The sequence below is a fragment of the Lonchura striata genome, chromosome 8 (assembly GCF_050655825.1).
Source record: "Lonchura striata isolate lonStrDom1 chromosome 8, ASM5065582v1, whole genome shotgun sequence".
NCBI lineage: Eukaryota > Metazoa > Chordata > Aves > Passeriformes > Estrildidae > Lonchura > Lonchura striata.
The window spans coordinates 14794985-14814810 of record NC_140710.1 but is presented as its reverse complement, the minus strand read 5'-3'; the positions used below and the strand labels follow the sequence as shown (position 1 = coordinate 14814810).

General features: G+C 36.9%; 1 protein-coding gene across 1 annotated transcript in view; it reads left to right on the top strand.

The window, feature by feature from the left end:
- Positions 1-19826, top strand: part of ZNHIT6 (zinc finger HIT-type containing 6) — a 31308-nt gene that overhangs the window by 6645 nt on the left and 4837 nt on the right. Inside the window, exons 6-8 of the mRNA XM_085586388.1 lie at positions 4031-4099; positions 4881-4961; positions 5468-5548. Coding sequence (XP_085442514.1) covers positions 4031-4099; positions 4881-4961; positions 5468-5548 — 231 coding nt within the window. The remainder of the gene's footprint in view (positions 1-4030; positions 4100-4880; positions 4962-5467; positions 5549-19826) is intronic.

Sequence of the window (19826 nt, the reverse complement as noted above, 5' to 3'; positions counted from 1 at the left end):
ACTGCAGTATTTGCACTTTTGACGTAAGATATCCTGTATACTAATATTTTAAGAATACTAGTTGCTAAATTGAAACAGAATCATCAGTGAATCACTATCTTTGACAGGCTGCCAGTGTAATACTTCTGTAGAACCAGAACTGTAGTCAGTCTTAAGATGTGATGAATTTGGATTTTTTGTTAATATTTTAGTTTGCATATATATATATATATTATTTAAAAACACCTTCTAAACATGTTTAAAACAGGTCTGCTGTATTGTAGGCAAAACTGAGAGGAAATGCTCAGAGGAAGCCTAGAATTAATGTTTATGAGATATTTCATATATTTTTTAAGAACTATGTAAACTTTAGACACTTCTGCCAAGGCACTTAACAGGTATGTCCAAGTCCAGAATCCTTTGTAGATAAGTCCTTTAATTCCCAGCAGCTGTACTGTCTACAGTCACAGTTTTTTGAGCATCTTCTTAGGTACTGCTGTAACTGTAAATGTAGTGAAAATTATTGTGGTTGGTCTGAGAGCCAGCTGGAAGATACAGCCACTTTGTATATACTGCTGCTGTCTTTGTAACATCAGAAGTAAAAATGTTTCCATTGTTGCTGTGAGAAATTTTTAAATCATCTACATGTAGTTCTGGGGCAACTACAGTTGATGACAAAGGAAATTTTTGGAAGTTTTAGGAGAAATGAAAGTCACTTTTTGTAGAACTGTAGTTGTGAAACAGCCTGCGCAGTTCTGAATGCATTTTGCATCTACATCTCATGCAAGGAGAGGGGTGCTTGGCTCCACTTTTCCCTCTGATTCATTTCCATGCTTCTGAAGTAGCCAGAATAGGAGATGAAGCCAAGCAGTGCAGGGATGGGTTATAATGCTACTTTTACTGACATCACTGAAGTGCTTGTGCTTCTCCCAGATCTCTGCTGTTGGGTACTTTTTTAGTCAGTGCCTTGGTAGCCAGAAAACCAGGGCACTGTTGGAGGGGCATTCCATGGCAGCTGAGTGGCATGGAATGCTTCATGGAATGAGCTGTTACTCCAATGCAGATGACTTATTCAATTAGGCATTTGCATTTAGAAAATGAACATTCTACATGTCCATTGCATTTGAAGGAAATACTACCCCAGTGAGCCATAATGGAAAATTAAGTAAGTGGGATCTGGAGCCAGGGTATCTGACTTTGATCAGAACTTGTTGTGAAGCAGCCGTGATAGCATCTACAGTTGACATCAAGTTCTTTGGGCACACATCAGTGATGGTGAGAGAGGCTTCACTTCAATAACAGGCACCCAGCAGGTTGTTTTTCAAGACTTCATTATAGTGAAGAGTATGAGGCTATTCCTGTTCCAAGCTTCTTTTTTTCTTGCCTACATCTATCCTGTTCTTAAACTGTCTTGCCTCTTTCTGCTTACCATTTACTTCCAGGCAAGAGTACTTTGAAGAGAGATTTAGTCATTAATTGCTAGTTATGGTATTAGTTTGCTGAGGAAAAAAAATCAACATTTCTGTTTTTTTCAAAGTGGAACTTTTTGATGATAAATGAGCTTTTTAACTTCAGCTTCCCTGATTGACTTTCTATGCACTATTGCATAGACTGGATTGTGCCTGGAAGGGGCAGGGAGGGCGGAAGTCTGAGAGCAATCCCCTAAGCTGATTTTACAGCTGCAGTGCTGAACTGAGTCTGCCTCAGTGAGCCCACAGGGAATCAGTCTTGCATGTGAAATGAGGACGTGCTGTGTGACAACCATTTACAGACACATGTAGAGTGTTCCTAGCAACAGGTAGCAGATAGCTAGTTCTTTTTGGAGCATTTCTTTTTCAAGTGCCTGTGTTAGAGACAGTCCTGTGGGCCACGTACATGTCACAGAAAGGGTCACTTAGAATAGATGAACATGGCCTATTTGAAAAAATTGTGGAAGATGGCGAGTTAAATGAAAACATGCTACCAAGCCTCTTGTTAGTTAATAATATAAAACAAACCCCTCATCTGAACAGTCCTTATAAACGTTTTAATAAATGTGCCCATCATAAGTGTTTCCTTCAGCTTATGTTGGTGACCCTACTTCTGGGTCTAAAGCTTACTAACTTTACTAGTCTCCCTGGGAAAGTGCTTTGAAATAACACCATTCCATCTTAAATGGCAGATAGTAACATGTCTGAGAGGAATCACAAGCTTGTTAATCACAAGAGAACTTAACTAGTTATTGATATTCCAGTTTGCTGTGTGTATGATAGCATTGGTGCTTCCTTCAGCTGTCAAGATAAGAATTGCAAAACCTTGTTTTATTTACCTTGCAAAAAACTCCCAAAATTCCACTCAATGGTTTTGAGTTATTTCAAAACATTTTGCAGTCTGGTAATTTAAGACTGTCATACCAATATGCAAAAGAGTATAAAATTAATGGGCCCAAATACTATGGTTATTGTGGTTATATATATACTATATGATTAATAATATTTTCTGTGTTACCCTCCAGCTTTGGCCGTACAATCTTCTTACCTCTTCCAGACCTGACGTTCTCTAATTCCACATTCTCATTCTCTACTTTAACAAACATGAGCAGAAAGAAGGGAGGAATCACAAGGCATGCTGCACATCTCTGCTGAGGCATGCATTGCTTTGGGGACCCTGGACTTCATTAATTAGTTTTATTCTAATTAATACTTTCTTGAAGATGGGGGTTCCTGCTTGCTCTTTTTTTGATAAATACTAATACATCGGATTTTACTCATACTCCAGAAAGTATAGTTCAGCTGTAAAGCTCATTTTTCTCCTAGGAACAATTAGGTAAGGGAATTACTTGTTTAATAAGCTCACTTTATAAAAAGTGCTTGCATTTAAAAATTGGTATCACAGTTAATTGATCTTAGCAGCTAAGTTTACTACTTTGCTAGCGCATGCACGTACACTCCTCTCTGCAGCCAGCTAGAACCTGCTGGATAATGTTTCATGCGCCTTATAAACAAATTAAACAACATGTTGGAACAACACTGTGTTTACTTTTTATTGTAGACCTGAATCTTTTGCATAACTGAGGATGATTCTCCTGGATGCAATGATTCATCTTAATAATGTTTAAAAAAGTAGTTAAAAAAAAGACATCATTAGATGTTCCCATGCTTCACAGTTGTTTGATCTCTGATTTTTAAATCTTTTCTGTTTGTCATGAGTGTGAATTTCTGAACCAGAGCAAAAGGCCAGGAACCTACCTTTTAGATTATGCTTTCTCTTAGGGAATTCTTTTAGAAAATTTCTGCAGATTTTCTGCAAATGAGCAAAAAGGCAAATAGAGACTCCCTGATGTAGCGTTCTCTAGAAATACTGCCTAAGATGATGCTGTTCTCAAGCTATGCTTTAGTAGCTTCTGTTCTCAGGTATTACTTAATGCTAGCACTAAAGGGAAGGTGGGTCTTAAAAATAAGACCTAACATACAGAAGAAAGGAATGTGGCATCACTTGGTCTCTACCAGAAGTTTTACGATCTTTCTGTAAAATGTTTGTTCTTTCTAACTTCTCTTCTCCATGTTATGTCAGAAGGCAGCTTCCTTCCCTGGCCATGACATATTTTCTGTTCAGGCCATCATTGCTGGAAAAGGTTGGGTGCCCTGTGTTCTGTAGGACCTAGGCTCACCTGGGAGTCTGGCTATTATTGTTGTAGAGGTTTGATAATCTGTCCTGGATGATGTGCCAAAAAGCAGTTTCCTTTTCTGAAGTTAAAGGGCAGCTGGAACATACTCACTTTTAAAATGTGAAATACTGTTGATCAGTTAATTGGTGGTATCGTATTATATTTGTAAGGAACAGATTTTAATTCCATGAAGATTTGAAGTTTAGCAGGATGTGGGAGTATTACATCTTTCAAAGGACATCTCAGCTTCTCTGCCTGCCCCTTTTGCTCTTTCAAGCCATTCAAAATCTTAACCATGTATTTTCTTCTGCACCTGTGCTGTAGGTTACCAAGCTTTATCACAGAAAAAAAAATGGTAGTTGTTGCCAACTAAGACTAAGAATATGTATTTCTTTTCGTTTTCAGGGAGAACAAGTTCTACTGGCATTTGAAGCTCATATTTCCTCACTGTCATGCTGAATACACTTTAAAAGGGTACAGGACTTTAAAAAATATTTTTCTAAAGTTTAAATTAATCTGCTGAAGTTAAACTGCAAAATACTTTGATTGATTCTTACCAAGTTCTGTTATACAAGGTAAACTCAGGTATTAATTTTTGTCTTAAATAAAAGAGCATTTCAAGCTAAAAAATATTGAAAGTTGTGTAGTGCTTTTCTCTTTGAAAGCTAGCAGACTTTCCAAATCAGGCCTAATGTATGTTAGTCCTTTTCTCTGTGTAAATAGTGAGTTTGTATATTCATAATAGTAGTACCCCTACACCTGACATACTCTCTTCTCATGGAGCAGATGTCCAGCACAATTTGCAACCCCTCCTCACCTGCACTCTGGAGCTGACCTTCATACAGGGTGAAACGTTTGCTTTGTAGGAAAGTCCACAAACACATTTTGAAAAGGCAAAAAAAATAAGCTTTTATTGACAAATGTTTCTCCTTTTTTCCTAGCCTGAAGGGAGATGAGAATTATGTGCTTGTCTGCTCCTAGGGCTGCAGGAACAGCATGTTTCTTTCACAGGGTTAGAAACTAGAGATACGCATCTGTTTACTCCTCATACGTGCCTGTGAAATCCCAGTGCTGAAACTGAGATAAAGCTACCCATATCTGTGCAGTATTGATACACATTTCTGATCCTCCCATAAACTACTCAGCTGTGCCACTGTAGCATGCTAATATCCAGCTTCCTCCAGGTGACTCACAGTAGACATTTGTGTACATGATGAAGGATGTCTCACATGCTTGATTTTTATCTTGCTGAAAGGGTGCCTGACGATAAAACACTTGCTGATATCCTCAAGCCATACATTGATCCAGTGGAGTCAGATCCTGTAGTTTGTCAAAGGTGTGTATTGAATAACTTCCCTGCCTAGTTGATCTAATGCACTAATAAAAGGGAATGGTTCTGAATATATGGCTTAAATTAGCTGCACTATCAGCTTGCAGAGCTGAGTTCCCAGTCAGCAGTACATCTTTAATTTCTTTAATGAAAACCATCCTAACATTCACCAAATAACTAACCCAGGGGGTCCAGCCACCAAATTTAAAACAGCAAAAAATTAAGAAACTGACTTACAGCATAAAGACCAAATAAAGCAACTGTAATTCTGAAAAATGTAACCATAATTAACTTCAGTGGAGGTGACAATAAACCTCCAGAATAATTGCAAAAACATGCTAATAATTACAACCCTCATTTATGGAAAAAACCTAATATGTGACAAATTATTGTTTTAATGAAAAATACATTATTTTGGCAGTTGACATGCATAAGAGATCAGTCTCTTATGGATGACAGGAAGAAAAGTCATTGTACATCACTTCTGCATCTTTACCACCTTTTTTTTTCAGATTAAAAATCTATACAGCATCTCCTCAATCAGATGTACAGATTTTAATGAAAATAGAAAACAGGAACCGAAACTCTGTCAGGTAAGGTGGTTCTTCAGTTTATGTGCTTACTAATTAGAGGTAACAAGAAGATTTAATACATTTCTTAGTCCTTAATATTACAGTTGGAGATTACATAATCTCATGGATTAAACTTCAGTGAGTAATTACAAATGGATATAAAATTTATTTGGCAAAAATTCTTGTTCTTAGTCTTTTAATATGTCAGCGTTGACGTTTCGGTACAATTATCGAGTGAGTGTGCCTGTACCTAAACTGCTTCAGCAGCAGTCCATGCCAATGTAACAGGGGACAGGTTTGTGTTAAAATGCTAAATAACTGTATTGGCCCACAGAAATGCATACATCCATTTCTTTCTGGAAGTTCTGCTGTGGATATGTTAACCTCCCAGAGGGAGTGGAAGTGATAGTCAAGGAGAGTTATCTTTTTAAATTAGCAAACCAGTCACTGCATTTGAAATTACACATTTTTCTCAAAGTTACTTGCTCATCACTCTTCATGTTACCATATTTCTGGGTGTGGGCTTTTATGTCTTCAGAATTCAGACTTGTGCAGAAGTGTTTTATTTGTTTTCAGAACAAACAATAATCTTGAACTTCAAAATTGAGCTTGAAATAAATATTTTTTGCTAGTATAAATACCATTCTGAACACTCCACCCTGTTGTCATTGTTACTGAAAAGGATATGTATCAGCTGAGTAGCACAACTTACTGTGGTTCACCAGTGATTCCTAGTTAGGCATCTGAAATAGCATTCTTGTCTTCAAATGTAAAAATGTAAATAATATGCTTCCTTAAAATATGATACATTATTTCTAAGAGGGAAATAAGCATATATTGTAAGAATTTTAGCTGTAATTTAGCTTCCAGTTTATGGTGGGGATTTTTCCCAATAATATTAAAAAAATGTGTAGTGTACTTTCCAATTCAAATTCAAGTGCAAATTCTTAATTATTTTGCTTGATTTTTTTTTCTGTTTGCAATCATTATTTGATATATGGTTGTAGCATTTGCCATCAGAATTGCCAGCTAGAAACCTGTTGTTTTTAAGTGAATTTGAAGATACAGAGCCCTAGTTCTTATAGGCAGGAAGAAAATATGAAAGGCTTTGGGCTGCCCAGTACCCTGTGTCTGAGTGTTGTAAGTGTGGGAATATCGAGTTCTCATTTGTGGACACTGAAATTGTAAGGGACCAGCTGTTTCAGCTGAATATTCAGAAGTCCATGAATCTGGATGGGTTTCATCCCAGAGTCTTGAAAGAGGTGTTGGGTGTTACAGCAAGTCCTGTCTTTATCATGTATTAAAAGCCTTGGGATCATGACTGGATGTCATGTTTTAACCTAGCTAAACACAGCTCAGGTACTCACACAACACCTCACATCCCCAGAAAGGGATGGGGAAGAGATTGAGTAAGTTAAAATTCTTGTATTGAGATAAAGATAGTTGAATAGGACAAAAAAGGAAAGGATGAGAATGATAAAAGAATTAGAATATACAAAACAAGTGATGCCCAGCAAAGTTGCTTGCCCTCCACTGACCAGTGTCCAGCCAGTTCCCAAACATCAGCATCCAGCCAGTTTTTCCTTTAATTTAATTTATTTGCTGTTAATATTACCATGTGTGATACAATATCAAATATCCCTTTGGCCAGTTGGGATCAGCTGTCCTTGCTGTGTCTTTTCCCAGCTTCTTTTGCCTTCCAGCCTACTTGCTGGTGGGGTGGTGTGAGGAGCTGAAAAGACCTTGACAGTATAACCAGTGGTATTTCTCACTTTCTTTTTTAAGAAAGAAGGAAAAGTTGTTTATTTAACAGCTGTGTAGAAGGTTTGGAAAAGAAACCAGTTTAACATAGAAGTAGACTGTCTCATGTGCTCATTACTTTTTCATTACTTAACCATTTGCCTCTTCTGAAGTATCTATAGCGTTTCCTTATGTCACAGATTTGAGCAGGAATTCTTTTTCATTAAATTAAATTAACCTAAATATTCTCAAGTCTGAGACTCATCTATATTCCCAGAATCGGCCTGTGTTAATTGATAATGAGTTTGGAGTAATTGCTATTTATCCCACTTAGTGGATGTAAAGTCTAATGTTCAGGAAAAACCAGTAGAAAGATAAAATAGAAGTGTATCATGACTTGAGAACTGCAGTTCCTCAGTTGGAAATTATGTGAATCTCTCCGTCTAAGTTGGTGGAGCAGGCCCAGCTGGGGTGGTGCAGACAGGTCAAGGAAACAGCATACTGGAAAAAAAATTCCCTCTCTGAAAGGAAAGAACAAAGTTTGTTTGAAATGGTGGGACAGCTATGTCAGCATACAGTCACTTCTGTCAACATAAGCTGTGTCTGTGGCAGCAGGCGCTCAGAGCGGTTGTTGTGACAAAGGCTCTGTGAAGGAATTCAGATTTTTACTGTAGTTGCACTACAGATAAGTAAGAGAGAATTTGTTTCGATTTTTTGTCCTTTTGGTTCCATGTCCCTAAGTTAATTGGAGAGTATTGGCTCATACTCTGTGAATCAATAGCTGGAATTGCAGTGGAAGTACTTGTGATTGAAACATGACCTGCTTGCTGCTTAGCGGTCTTTTCTATGGATCAAAAACTGAGTGGAGACAGAGCTCTCTCACCTTTCTTTATCTATGTTTCTTTAACAGTGGGAAGCATTAACTGCTATGCCTCCTCATTCTGTGTGATTTTAGGCTGTATGTTTCTGTATGGCAAAATGCTCTTCCATCACTTTGTGGGCAGACTGAAGGAGTAGGATTGATGTAGACTACTGATACATGTAAGTCTACACTAATGTTTTGTTATCTACAACTCCTGTACCCACCAGAAAAAATTCTACTCCACAAGCACTAAATGATAGGAAAGTTGTAAACATACGTTATTACGTCAGATGTTCGTTTTGGGCTTAGCAGAACCTTCTGCAAAAAAATCCTTTTCCATAGTTACAATTTTGTGTTATTGAGGCAGTGCAGTGGTGTTTCACAGAGTATCTAAGCAGGATTATGGAATGTTAAGTCTTCTGGTTTTAAGATAAGTATGTTACAGAAGGATTTTAGTATTTCCTGCAATTGTTTATGAAACAGGAGTTTGTGGTTTAGTTTTGGCTGTTTTCTGTGTTTCAAAGCCGATCATCCTTTTAGTTTGAAGGTCCTTTATAGAATGCTTTAAATTTTTGGGGTTTTATTTTTTCTTTCTCCAGAAATATAAATTAGCAATGAAGTACTGATTTCTGCTTTCTCACAGGAGTTCTGTGGAACTTCAGAAAGCCACTGGTGTGCAGATATCATGGATGGCTGCCAAACACAAATCCTTGCTTTATTCTTGCCATGTGTCTTACCATCAGTGGTGACAGTTCTCAGAGAACTTTACCTGTCATCTCATGCTCTGTAACTCTTAGTTACACTTGGTTTATCTTCTCATTTACTACACTTACTTCATGAGGAATCTTTCAAAGGAGGGTTTCAAAAAACAAGCATTACATAACTCTCTACTGCATTTGAAACCTTTTGGTTTTAAATGAAGTTTCAAAAAAATATTTGACCTTTTGAATGGGTCAGAATAGTTTTCCATTTGGAACTGCTTGCTTCAATCACCTGTTATGCAATATTTAGTTAGCATTGGTGTCTCTCCGTTCTCTCCTTATCTGTAACTATTCCAAGAAAGGTTTAACTTCTGCATCTTGGATGATTTTTATAGTCTACATTCTTTCATAAAGTAGTATTTTCTTTCATCAGGAAAAATTAGTGTCCTGACTGTCTTCAGACATTTATTTGGGATGTCTTCAAGGTGACTTCATATAGTAAGAGTATTGCTTTTTCCAGTAAGGAAAGGAAAGGTGCAACAGCCAAATTACACAGTGTGGTTTGGGAAATACACCTTCTTATTTTCATGAGAATAGCCTTATCAGGCTTTGTGTAACAAAAAAACTAAACCAAAACTGCAACCAGCCCTTCCAAAATCAAAAAGATCCTTGGTCTTTTTTATTAGTAAGTTAGTAGTCAGAGTTAGGTTGTTTTGTAACTGCAGATACTTAATGAGAAATTCATTTACTCAGCCTGATCATAAGATAAATATTTAAGAGTTACTATATATAACTTAATTTGCAGTACATACTTGCAGAGACAAATAAATCTAAATGAGGTTAAATCACAAAAATTGAATATTTCTTTTACTGGGTTCAGTAACATCTTTCATGGATCTAGTTTAGATAGTTGACATTTTAATTACATGCATAGGATTTAATAGGATTGAAAAATAATGCTTTCTTAAACATCATTATTAGGTCTTGTATATAGTAATGTTCTTTATTGGCCTGTTCAGGGTAGCAGGTGAGCATTGTTTCAGAATAAGTTGTTGCAGAAAACTTTTTGGGGATTTGAAGGTCAGAGTATGCACTGGCAGAATGTTTTTGGTGCATGGAAAATTCAGTCTGGTTGGCTTTAAGAGCTTTGCAAAGGCCACTGCTTTCAGTAGAGCAAATCCATGTAGGAGCTGGAGTACAGGAGAGTACCAGACTATATCCTGCCACTTTCCTGTTGTAAAACTGACACATCGTAGAGGGATGGATACAAATCAGTTGTAGAATTGTTTTCTGTATCAGTAGTACTGGTGTAGCTCATGATTCAATTACTCAGAAAGAAAAAAATACCAAAAGAATTTTTGTGCCAGTTCCAACATCAAGAGGCTTCTTAACTGTCTGTGGTGGCACTGGCTGGGGCACATGAGAATAATGGCATGTTTGGCACTTAATTCTTGTGGACCACAGGGAAGAAAATCTGCTAAACAAGTATCAGAGGTTCTCCTCTACAAAATGCCATTGTTTTATGGTGGTGAACACTTCTTTTGCTTTAACTGATTTAATTCAGTTGCTTTCCAGAAGGCTGGATGATGTTAGTAATTTTGGATCATTTCCCTGTCTCAAGATCAGCTGGCAGAAATGAAAGTTATTTCCTTGGATGACTTAGCTCTATGCTCAAAGAGAATTTTCTTTTGTAGTCTATTGTTTTTAAATAACTATGGGTTAGATCACATCAGTAGGTTGCAGTAGTCACAGTAATAGATTTAGGAAGGTGAAGCTTTTTGTCTTAGAATGGGCAAATAAGCCAACAGACTTTTGGAAAATTATCCTGGAGTCCATAACATAGTAGAAATGTAATGGAACCACATTTTTTAATGTAGCATTTAGATTATTTCTTTCATTATATTTGAAAATGTCATGACAAAATGTTATTTTGTCAGTTACTTTAAGATTATTTTAAAAACCCTGTTATTGAAATACCTTAACAGTAGCTTCAAGTACCAAGCTGTTTATGTTTTCTTTAGTTTTTCATGCTCTCTTTTTGAGCACTTCCTTCTCCATTATCATTTGTAAATAACTTCATGTAAAACCAAGAGAACTTAGTCTTTGCTTTCTGCTTTTCACACATAACTCCGTTTCTTTTAAAAAGAAGCTTCATCTTGGAGAGCAAATGTGCTAGAATTAGCACATTTCAGGCATTATCTCTTCTTTACATTTTCTGCAAATGTTGAAAAGTGGTGCGCTTTATTTATGATTCTCTAGTCTTACTTAGGAAGCAATTTCTTTCCACGTTTGTGTAGTAGACAATATGCATGAGAATTAAGGATGCAAATCCTTGGCTGAACTGCTGGTCTTGGCATGAGTTGGAACAGACCCCAAGCTGGCTTTAACCTATGCCAGAAGATTGACAGTAGAACTCATTACTTCTCTGTAGCTTGCAGCAGCTGGCACAAAAGCAGCTCTGCCAGCTTTACAAAAGCAGGGAGCCAGCTTACAATAGTCATTCTTCACATTCTGCACAACTGTAGTCAGGCACCGGTGACTTCGTGCTGTTCAAGGGGAAATAGAATTTAGTCTGTAGTCTGTTTCTTAAACACTGCTGTTTTTCCCCCAGAGTGCTGGATTTTGGTTTGTGGGATTTTTTGAATTCAAACTTCTTGCTTTTCTTGCTGAATACTTCCTTACGTTTTCCTGCAGGTTATTTCAGACTTCCTAGTTTGTTACTGCAGCCGTTTCAGTGTCATTTTTCACATGCTCCTTCTTTATCTGAACATCAGTCTCTCTGCTGACAAAAGCAATGCAGAGCAGCAGATGCCAGGTTACACAGCTTTTACTGTAAAAAACAGTCACTTTCCTTCCTAGCTACTTAGATTTTTCAGTGAAATCTCTGTTACACAACAGAGATGGAAAGCAAAAAACTACTCATTGCTGTGTATAGTAAGTGTTTATGGTCAGAATCCTTAGCATGCATAGTTAAATGTGATGTCTGACTACAATTACTTGACCTTTCAAAGATTTTTGGGATGATTTCAAAAAAACCCAGAGTTTGTCCATCTTACTCTCTTGTGCAATCATTTTTTCTTGAAAGGAATTCCTTTATGAACCAGTAGACGCCTGGTTTTTTTTAAAGTAACAATCCAGTGTTTTGTAATCCATGCTGAATTCTTTTGGATGAACTGTTTTATAATTAATGGTATTGCATTAGGGTTTCTAGAGTGTCCCAGCTAGAGAGTTGCTGACTGAGACATTTATTGCACAAAGATTTATTTGAAATCATAACCACCACTCCAAAATTCTGCTGTCTATAGTACAGCAAGCTAAATCCAGACAATTTGCAGAAGAGGACTATGTAAGTAAGGAGGTGGAAGATGAGAGAACAGCAAAAGCATTACAGTTGGCTTCAGCTATTGTTTGACCTGTCCAGCCATGTAGTGGTGTTCAGGTCTGCCTGTGGTTGGTGCTATATAGAAGACCCCAGACACTTCATGCTTGCAAAGCAGGTAGTCAGTCAGACCCCAAATTCTAAAACAGAAAAACTGTACACAGTATCCTCGTCTCTCATCATGTCTGGGTTTAAAGCATAGGAGCGATTTACCCAACACATGCACAGGCAGATTTTCTGCCCTCTCTTAGAGTGTGCAGCTAGAGATGACTGTTTCAAGAACAAATCTTGCAGTTTGCTCCAACCTACCATTTCTACTGGAGAACAGAGGGGAACTCCCCTATATGCATGTACCTAGGTAACATGTATAGTATGGAATAAGTCTTCATACAAGTTCATCTGCTGTGTAGCATGTACATATAGGGCAGACTTGAAGGCAGGAAAACAGGTTATGAAATCCAAGAAAATACTATAGTTGCAAAAACCCTGTTGATTAATCTGTAGCCTCTTGGCTGAGGGAAGGAGCTGGTGGAAATGAGCTGTAGAGCCAAAGTGACATTCAAACTCTGTCCTATTCCACTATAGAATAAGAGTTGTGAGATCTATTGAGGGGCTTAATTTGACTCTGTGGATTGCTGTTAAAATATTCTTGTGAAGGAAAAAGAGGATTTGCTGCTGCTTTCTTGGAAGAAAAAAAGCAATGAGATGCTGTCTTAAAGTTAGCATAGTTCCTAAATTTCAGGGACAGGGAGCATAGAAAGGCTGAAAAGGCTTCTAGAAGCAAAGATACAAACTCTACCCTGGACAGTGGAAGTGGTAGGCTGAACTTGGAGTCTGCAACACTGTGAAAACATGGCAGCATAGCCATCAATGTTTTTAAAGGGACAGAGCAGAGGACAACTTCTTCATGTTCTTGTCAGGAAGGTGAAAACCTGTTATTTCCTCCTGATCCTGCCAAAAGGGAATCCCTCTTTTTTTTTTTCTCTCTTTTGACAGAAGTGAGCTAGGGCTGATTGTTTCAACACTGCCAAGTAGGGAATTGACCTTCCTGCTTGTTTCCCAAAAGAATAATTTGTTTTCTTTACTTCATAGCTTTTCCTTTTCATTGTAAAGCATTGGTAACCTGTTAACGCTAATTTAATGTTTATGATACTGTGATTCCCATGAAAATAAGTATAAAATTTGTAAATATGTTTCCACCATTCAATACAGAGTGTTAAAGGTATTTAGACTCTCTTCATATGAGCTAAATTTGGAAGTTAATACTTGCTATTCAGAGATTCAAAATCAGAGAAGAATCTATTCTTCCTGAAGTGGAGGTTAATGAGATTAACCCAAGCATAATAACAAAAGTATTTCCAATTTACAGTGACTGACTTCTCATCAGTCTTATATTTATTTATTTTAGCAGGGTACTGCTTGCTTGCATTAATTTGTTAAATGAGATTTGATGTATTAGTTTTCTGAACTTGATGTATTAGGTGTTTTTCATTTCATCTCTTGGTACACCTTGTACCTCTAAAATTATTTACAGTTAGGTTTTATGGGGCTGTGTGTCAGTATGCTGTCATTAAAGTAGATTTACAACATTGACTTTTTCCCTGTGACCATGCAGTATTTTATTAGTGGTACAAGTTTAATATTTTGACTTCTTTGCATTTTTTTGGAACCATGCACAGCTTTTACTGTACTAAATATGCCACTGATACCTTTTCAGTTTTTGAAGCTTAAAGCATTCATCTGCAGTAGCCAACTCACTGTCTTATTAATCAGAACTTTTCCCTTGTGAAATTTCATATTCACAATAAGTTTTCTGGCTAGTGTTAACTCAGGCTGTTTTGCTTCTTTATCTAAGTCATATAATGGCCTTACATGATTGTGGTTTACATTTTTTTCATATGTCAGCTCTATAATATTTAAAGAGTTGTAAACCTTGAGCTTTTGGGCAGTTTGTGAAGCTGCCTGGCCTCACAAAGTAAGTAAATTCCCATGTGTGTAAAGAGCTATTGCTGTGATGCACTTGAATTATAACATCTTCACTTGCTGCAGGATTTTTCTTTTTTTTTTTTTTCATTATGTCTTATGAGATGGGGAAAGTATTCACATTCTTGAAATTCAGTATCACTTTATTTCTGTATTCTTTGCACCAAATTCTGCCAAATACAAGAAACTGACATTTGCTGGTTTCACATTTTCCTTTTGTTTTATTGTACTTTGTTTTATGACTAAAAGATGCAGAATGTTCTGTACTTTACTCAATCTTTAGATCATTATTGTGATCTTGAATCCTTTTACCACATCACTCTTAAAGCTCAGTCCACTAAATTGTTGAAGCAGTTGCCTTATCGCCTTAATGGGTTTTGCCTTCAATTGATATATTTTTCCATTACTGCCATTAAACAACTTTTACTGTGCTTTTTTTCCTTTGTGCAATTGCCTCATTCTCAAGAGGCTTAAACAAGGACAGGCTTTGTGCTTCTATGGTGACATACTTGTACTCTTACTTTGCTTCTCTCTCCATTAACTGTTCTGTATATTTTCTAGGGTAGAAGTGAACACACCAATGAGTTTTTCTGGACATCTGCTGTTGTGTCAAATAATTTAGGTGACAGTTGTTGTTTCTGCTATTTTCATCTGCATTTTTTTCTCACAGGATGTTTAAACTGCCTGAAATATGTTTGTTGTAAGAGGGGGCTTGTGAGTTCAGCTTTTCTTTACCCCATTTTATACTTGACTTTTCAACAGTTCTTAGATTTTTTAGCCCATGAAAGAGAGGAGACCTTGAATTCTTACAGCTTGTCTTAATATAGTCGTTGTTTGAGGATGAGCTATGGCTGAAATATGACAAGGAAAAGGAACAGCTCCATAGTTGTCTCATTAATTGGCTGTGCCTTTATGTGCTCTGTGCATGCAGGTGTAGTTAGGAGATGGTGATGATGTCTGAGATGCTTGCCTGCTATGCTGGCAACTTTTCTTCCTGTACTTTTTCAGTTGGTTCCTAGCAGGACTTGTAGTCCAAATGGTTGATAAGAGAACATTTATTGTCCTAATTTTCTTTCTTTTTTTCCCCCAAAAAAAGCATGTTTTTAATGGAAGTGTTGCTTGAGATAGGGATACTTGAAAAGGGTTTGGCCAGGCATCTGGTCTGTACTGGTATTGATTAAGTTATGCAGGTGTCAGTAGTATGGAGGATAGAGGCAAATTATGAAGGTCCTAGATCAGGAAAAGAAGTGTAACCAAGAGTGGAAGGAGAAGCTAGCAGGTTTTAAAGAGTTCTGTAAACTGTAGTTTTTGGGTTTTTTTTCATATTAAAATATCAACTTGGGCTAGGTTCCCATTCTCTTTCCTTAAAAGAGTGTTCAGGAAGAGTATTCCTTCATATTGTTTTGCTGTTGGTAAGAGTTAGTTGTAGAGGAAGTATTATGGCAAGTCTTGAGGGGTTTTTAATATTTGTTTGTTTCTAAGATCTCTGCTGTTTTGGGCATTGAATTTTCTAATTTTGTCATGTATCTGGATTAATTAAATTCACTGGCTTAGGTTTTCTAGAGTTCTAGTCAGAATTCTAGTTACAAAATTAAATATAAATACTATGCATTATTTCAGTACATTGTATTTGCTTTCTGCCATACAATTTTCCTTTCATACCTAATTCAAGAGAGCATTTCCCTACTTCGATGTTCACCAAATCATAACCACACGAAGAGGTTATTCACCACTTAGGAATGAAAGTCCATCTGTTAGTTATTATCTTTGCAGTACTGCAGCACTTCAGAATGAGTGCTTGGGAGAGACTTTAAATGCTGTACCCAGTCTTTGCCCCCTTCTAGGCATATGCAGATACCTAAGAAATGCTACCCTCTTTGGTCTGGTGAAAAAAAATCCTTTTTTCTTCCCATATGGTAGTGTAAGCTTGGTTGTGGATTTTTTGGACCAGGTCCAAAATAGATAGTGTGATTTATTGTGTCTGAGTTATGCCAAGTAAATACCTCGATGTTTCCACTCAGTTCTAGGAAGAAGAGTCATCTTTGTGTAAAATATGTGCAAGCATAATAATAAATGTCATTACACAAATCCACATTTTGGTAATATTTACAATTATTTAGATGGCTAAAACTTGTTTTTTCTCTTTTCAGTGTACAGAAGACCAAACTAAAGAAATAACATGGCTACAATTTATCTTTAATTCCAGATTGCAGATTTTTTTATTATTATTAAATAATAAAAAATTCCTGTAGATGACATTCAGGAAAACCTGATCAGCAGGGAATTTCCTGCTGTCTGAATTCATGGAGACAAGTTACGCCACGGCGATTATAGCCACAGGCTCTGTTTGAGGGGAACTTGTAACTTGTTGTGATGCAGTGACCTAATGTGGCATTCCTGCCTGTGCGAGACAGATTAGGAGACTGAATTGTTGAATTCCTGGAAGGTGGTGGAATAACTATAGATAGTGAAATGAGCCTTTGCAGAAACTCACAGATGCTATCAGAAGTGCAGAGACACATTAATTTGAGTATTTTGTGAAAGGTAACAACTGTTCGTACAGCAGATATAACGGTTTGTATGGGAACTGATGTGGGATTGCTGAATCTTGCTAAATTTTCTCAATTGTCACAATTTTTGGAGGCTTTTAAACAGCCTGCTAGCAGGCAAATTCTACTTAATTTTCGTTCTTCAAAAAGCAGTTATTGTTATTTCATTCCAGCTAAAATCAAAAGCGGTTGTCTAAGATCATCTCTTTGTGGTCCTTATAAATGGAGTCGTTTCTTGTTAAGAAAAAATCCAGGCCTATTTATTGCTTTGCGACATGGGCATAAAGCTTTGCTTGGGGCAAGAAAATAATCAGCAAAGTGTATTATTAAATAATGGGTGTTGTTCAGGGAGGCTGAGAGAACATAAGGAAGTGAAAGAGAAAATATGTGGAAAGGAAATACCAGGAAGAAAAGAAGATGGAGAGGGAACATGCAAAGAGAAGTCCTGCTAAATACAGGGATTAGGAAGCGATAGTGCAGACAATTTGCATGAATGAGACAGTGGGAGAAAAGAGAAAGCAGAGGGAGTTTTAAAAGAAACATGTGAAGATGGGTATTAAGGCAATGGTTTTGTTGGCATGGTCAGTTAGTTTGGAGCCAGGCTTATCTCAAATCCATCCTGGCATGAAGGGCTGAAGGAGCTCATTTAGGATTACAGCTTTGGCTAAGTAGTTTCCTTCAGGTGGTCCTGGAGTATGGAAGAGTCCAAGTGAAAGCATAGATTTACACTGGTTGTTCTTCATTTCACTGGGTTGTTAGTTGAAGTGCACAGTGAAGGATGGGTTTGAAGAAGGTTACAGCTCCTTATGGGTTCTTTTCATGCAGGCTATGCAATCTCAATGGTACAAAACTAGTGGGTAAAAGTGGTGATAAAAGGTATCTGGTAATATCTGATTGTGATGTTCTTCTTCTATCTCCTGTTTGTGGTGAGACCAATTTGCTGCACGTAATGAGTACAGGAAATTACAAGACTTGTACAAAAGGCTATTTAATTTTATTTTTCTCTAAACAGGTTTAGCCTTTTCATAAATAAAAATTAGAAGTAGATGTGTGTTTGTGTGTAGGTCTGGTTAAACCCAACAGGGCAGTCTTCTTTTGCCCATAGGTTTCTATTGCTCGCCCTCTGATGTATGACTTTGTTCTAGTTCTGGGATGAAACTGGGAAGGTTTTTATCATGACCTTGTCTTTCTGAGATAGCCTGAAAAATCAATCTTGTTAAGGAGTTGTTCTTTAGTATACTTCAGAATTGATGTGACGAATAATAGTTTTATTTTGAGATCTTTTAAGAATGCACAGTCAAGTCAGAGCCTGACAGGTGGATTAGCAGAAAACCTCAACTAGCACTTGTGTATGAAGTAGAATGTGGTAGACTTAGGTCTTTTGGATAATATATACAGTAACAGACAAGTTTCAGTAAGAGAAGCATTAAGCCTCTTTGTTACATTCTTCCTGAAGTTTATGGCCCACATTACTGACTAAAAATTTAGATGTTTTTCCTGTCACTGTCAACCAATAAAATTTACTTCAACAAAAAAAGATAAAGCTCTGACTCAGTGATCTAACACTTCAGTAATTCACTATCATAAAATAGTTTTAAGTACAAATGTTTTATCTTATGCCAAGCTGGACGCTAAAGATGTTTTGTCTAAAATATGAGATAATGGAAAGTGTATTGTGGCATGTGAATTACTTTAGCCTCTTGGTGGTAAATGTTTGCTTAACCAGAAAGGAATGTGTTGAGGTCCTTGCCAAAGGAAGGTATTGCCATACTTTGCATTTAGAGTACTGTAAATAAAGCAGTAAATATGTTTCTGTTCATGTGTGTTAATCCACAATTTATGAATGCATTCATTCAATAAGACATGTAATGTACTGTTATCCCTTTTCAAGGATTTCAGTAAGAAGAGGTCATAATTACTTTGGCTTGAAAGAAACATGAAACCAAATATTTTCATGCTGATTTGAAATTGAATATGAAAGAATTTTTGCTCAAACTGAGTTTCCTTTAAATCCCAGGAACTCAATTCCTGGTTTACCTCCAATATTCTTCTTGTGTGCTGACTCCCAGTGTACTGCTTTTAATCACACATCATTGTAAATCATGAAGTATATAATTTCCTCCACCTATCCCGTGTTGATTTTGGCAAAAGAAAACACAACTGTATAATATGTTAATGATCAGAGGAGGTAGAGCAGCTATGGGAAATACCCCACGTACTGCCTATAAGTATATTTTTATTTTGAACTTCATTTGCCCTTAGCTGATACATTAGCTTACTGATAATTTAATAATGCTGCATACAGAAAGTTGCATAACTCAGATTGCAGCGTAATAATATCAGAGCATCCTTTGGATGCCTCAGTTATGGTAAGTGAAGGCAGCAAGGCCCCTCTTTCAGAAACCTTTGAAATAATTCCCTTCCTTTCCACAAAATCCCACGTCCAGGTTTCTAGTTAAAGAGCTGGGAGAGAGCATTACAGTTTGAGAGAGTAATTGTGGAGAGGATGCTCAGTTTACTTTTCATTACCATGGTGTCATTTGTTATGTACCTGCTTTCACTCTCTGGGCTGAAGAGGAGCCCTTTGCTGGGGGGGGACTGCACATCCAGTCCTGTGCCTCTGGAGCACACACACATGTGGGGATTTCTGCAGGGAGCTTCTCACTGATGGTGCTGTGAGCAGAGATTTGTACCATCTTCTAGAAATCATTGCTGTGATGCTCCTGTATCAGAACAAGGATATCTCTCTTACAAAAACAGAGTTCTAAGTGCTCCAGTATACCTGTGCTTTAATAGTTGTTCAGATAAGCTTTTTATTTCATCTTCCTAGGGCTTCACTGGTAATTCATAATAAGGTACTGATAAATAAGGTACACTAGTAATTGAGTAAATTAAACCTGTAGTGTTAAAGCCCATAAGTAAAATATTAAATGTTATTTTCAATTTAGAATCAGATTTTGATAAATGTATCAATTTTGATAACCCTATGTCCTTACCTGACTTTTTAAAGATATTCATTAGGACATAATAAAACATACCAACCCTTAGAGAAATTTGACTTTCATTCTCCTTTTGTTATTTATGC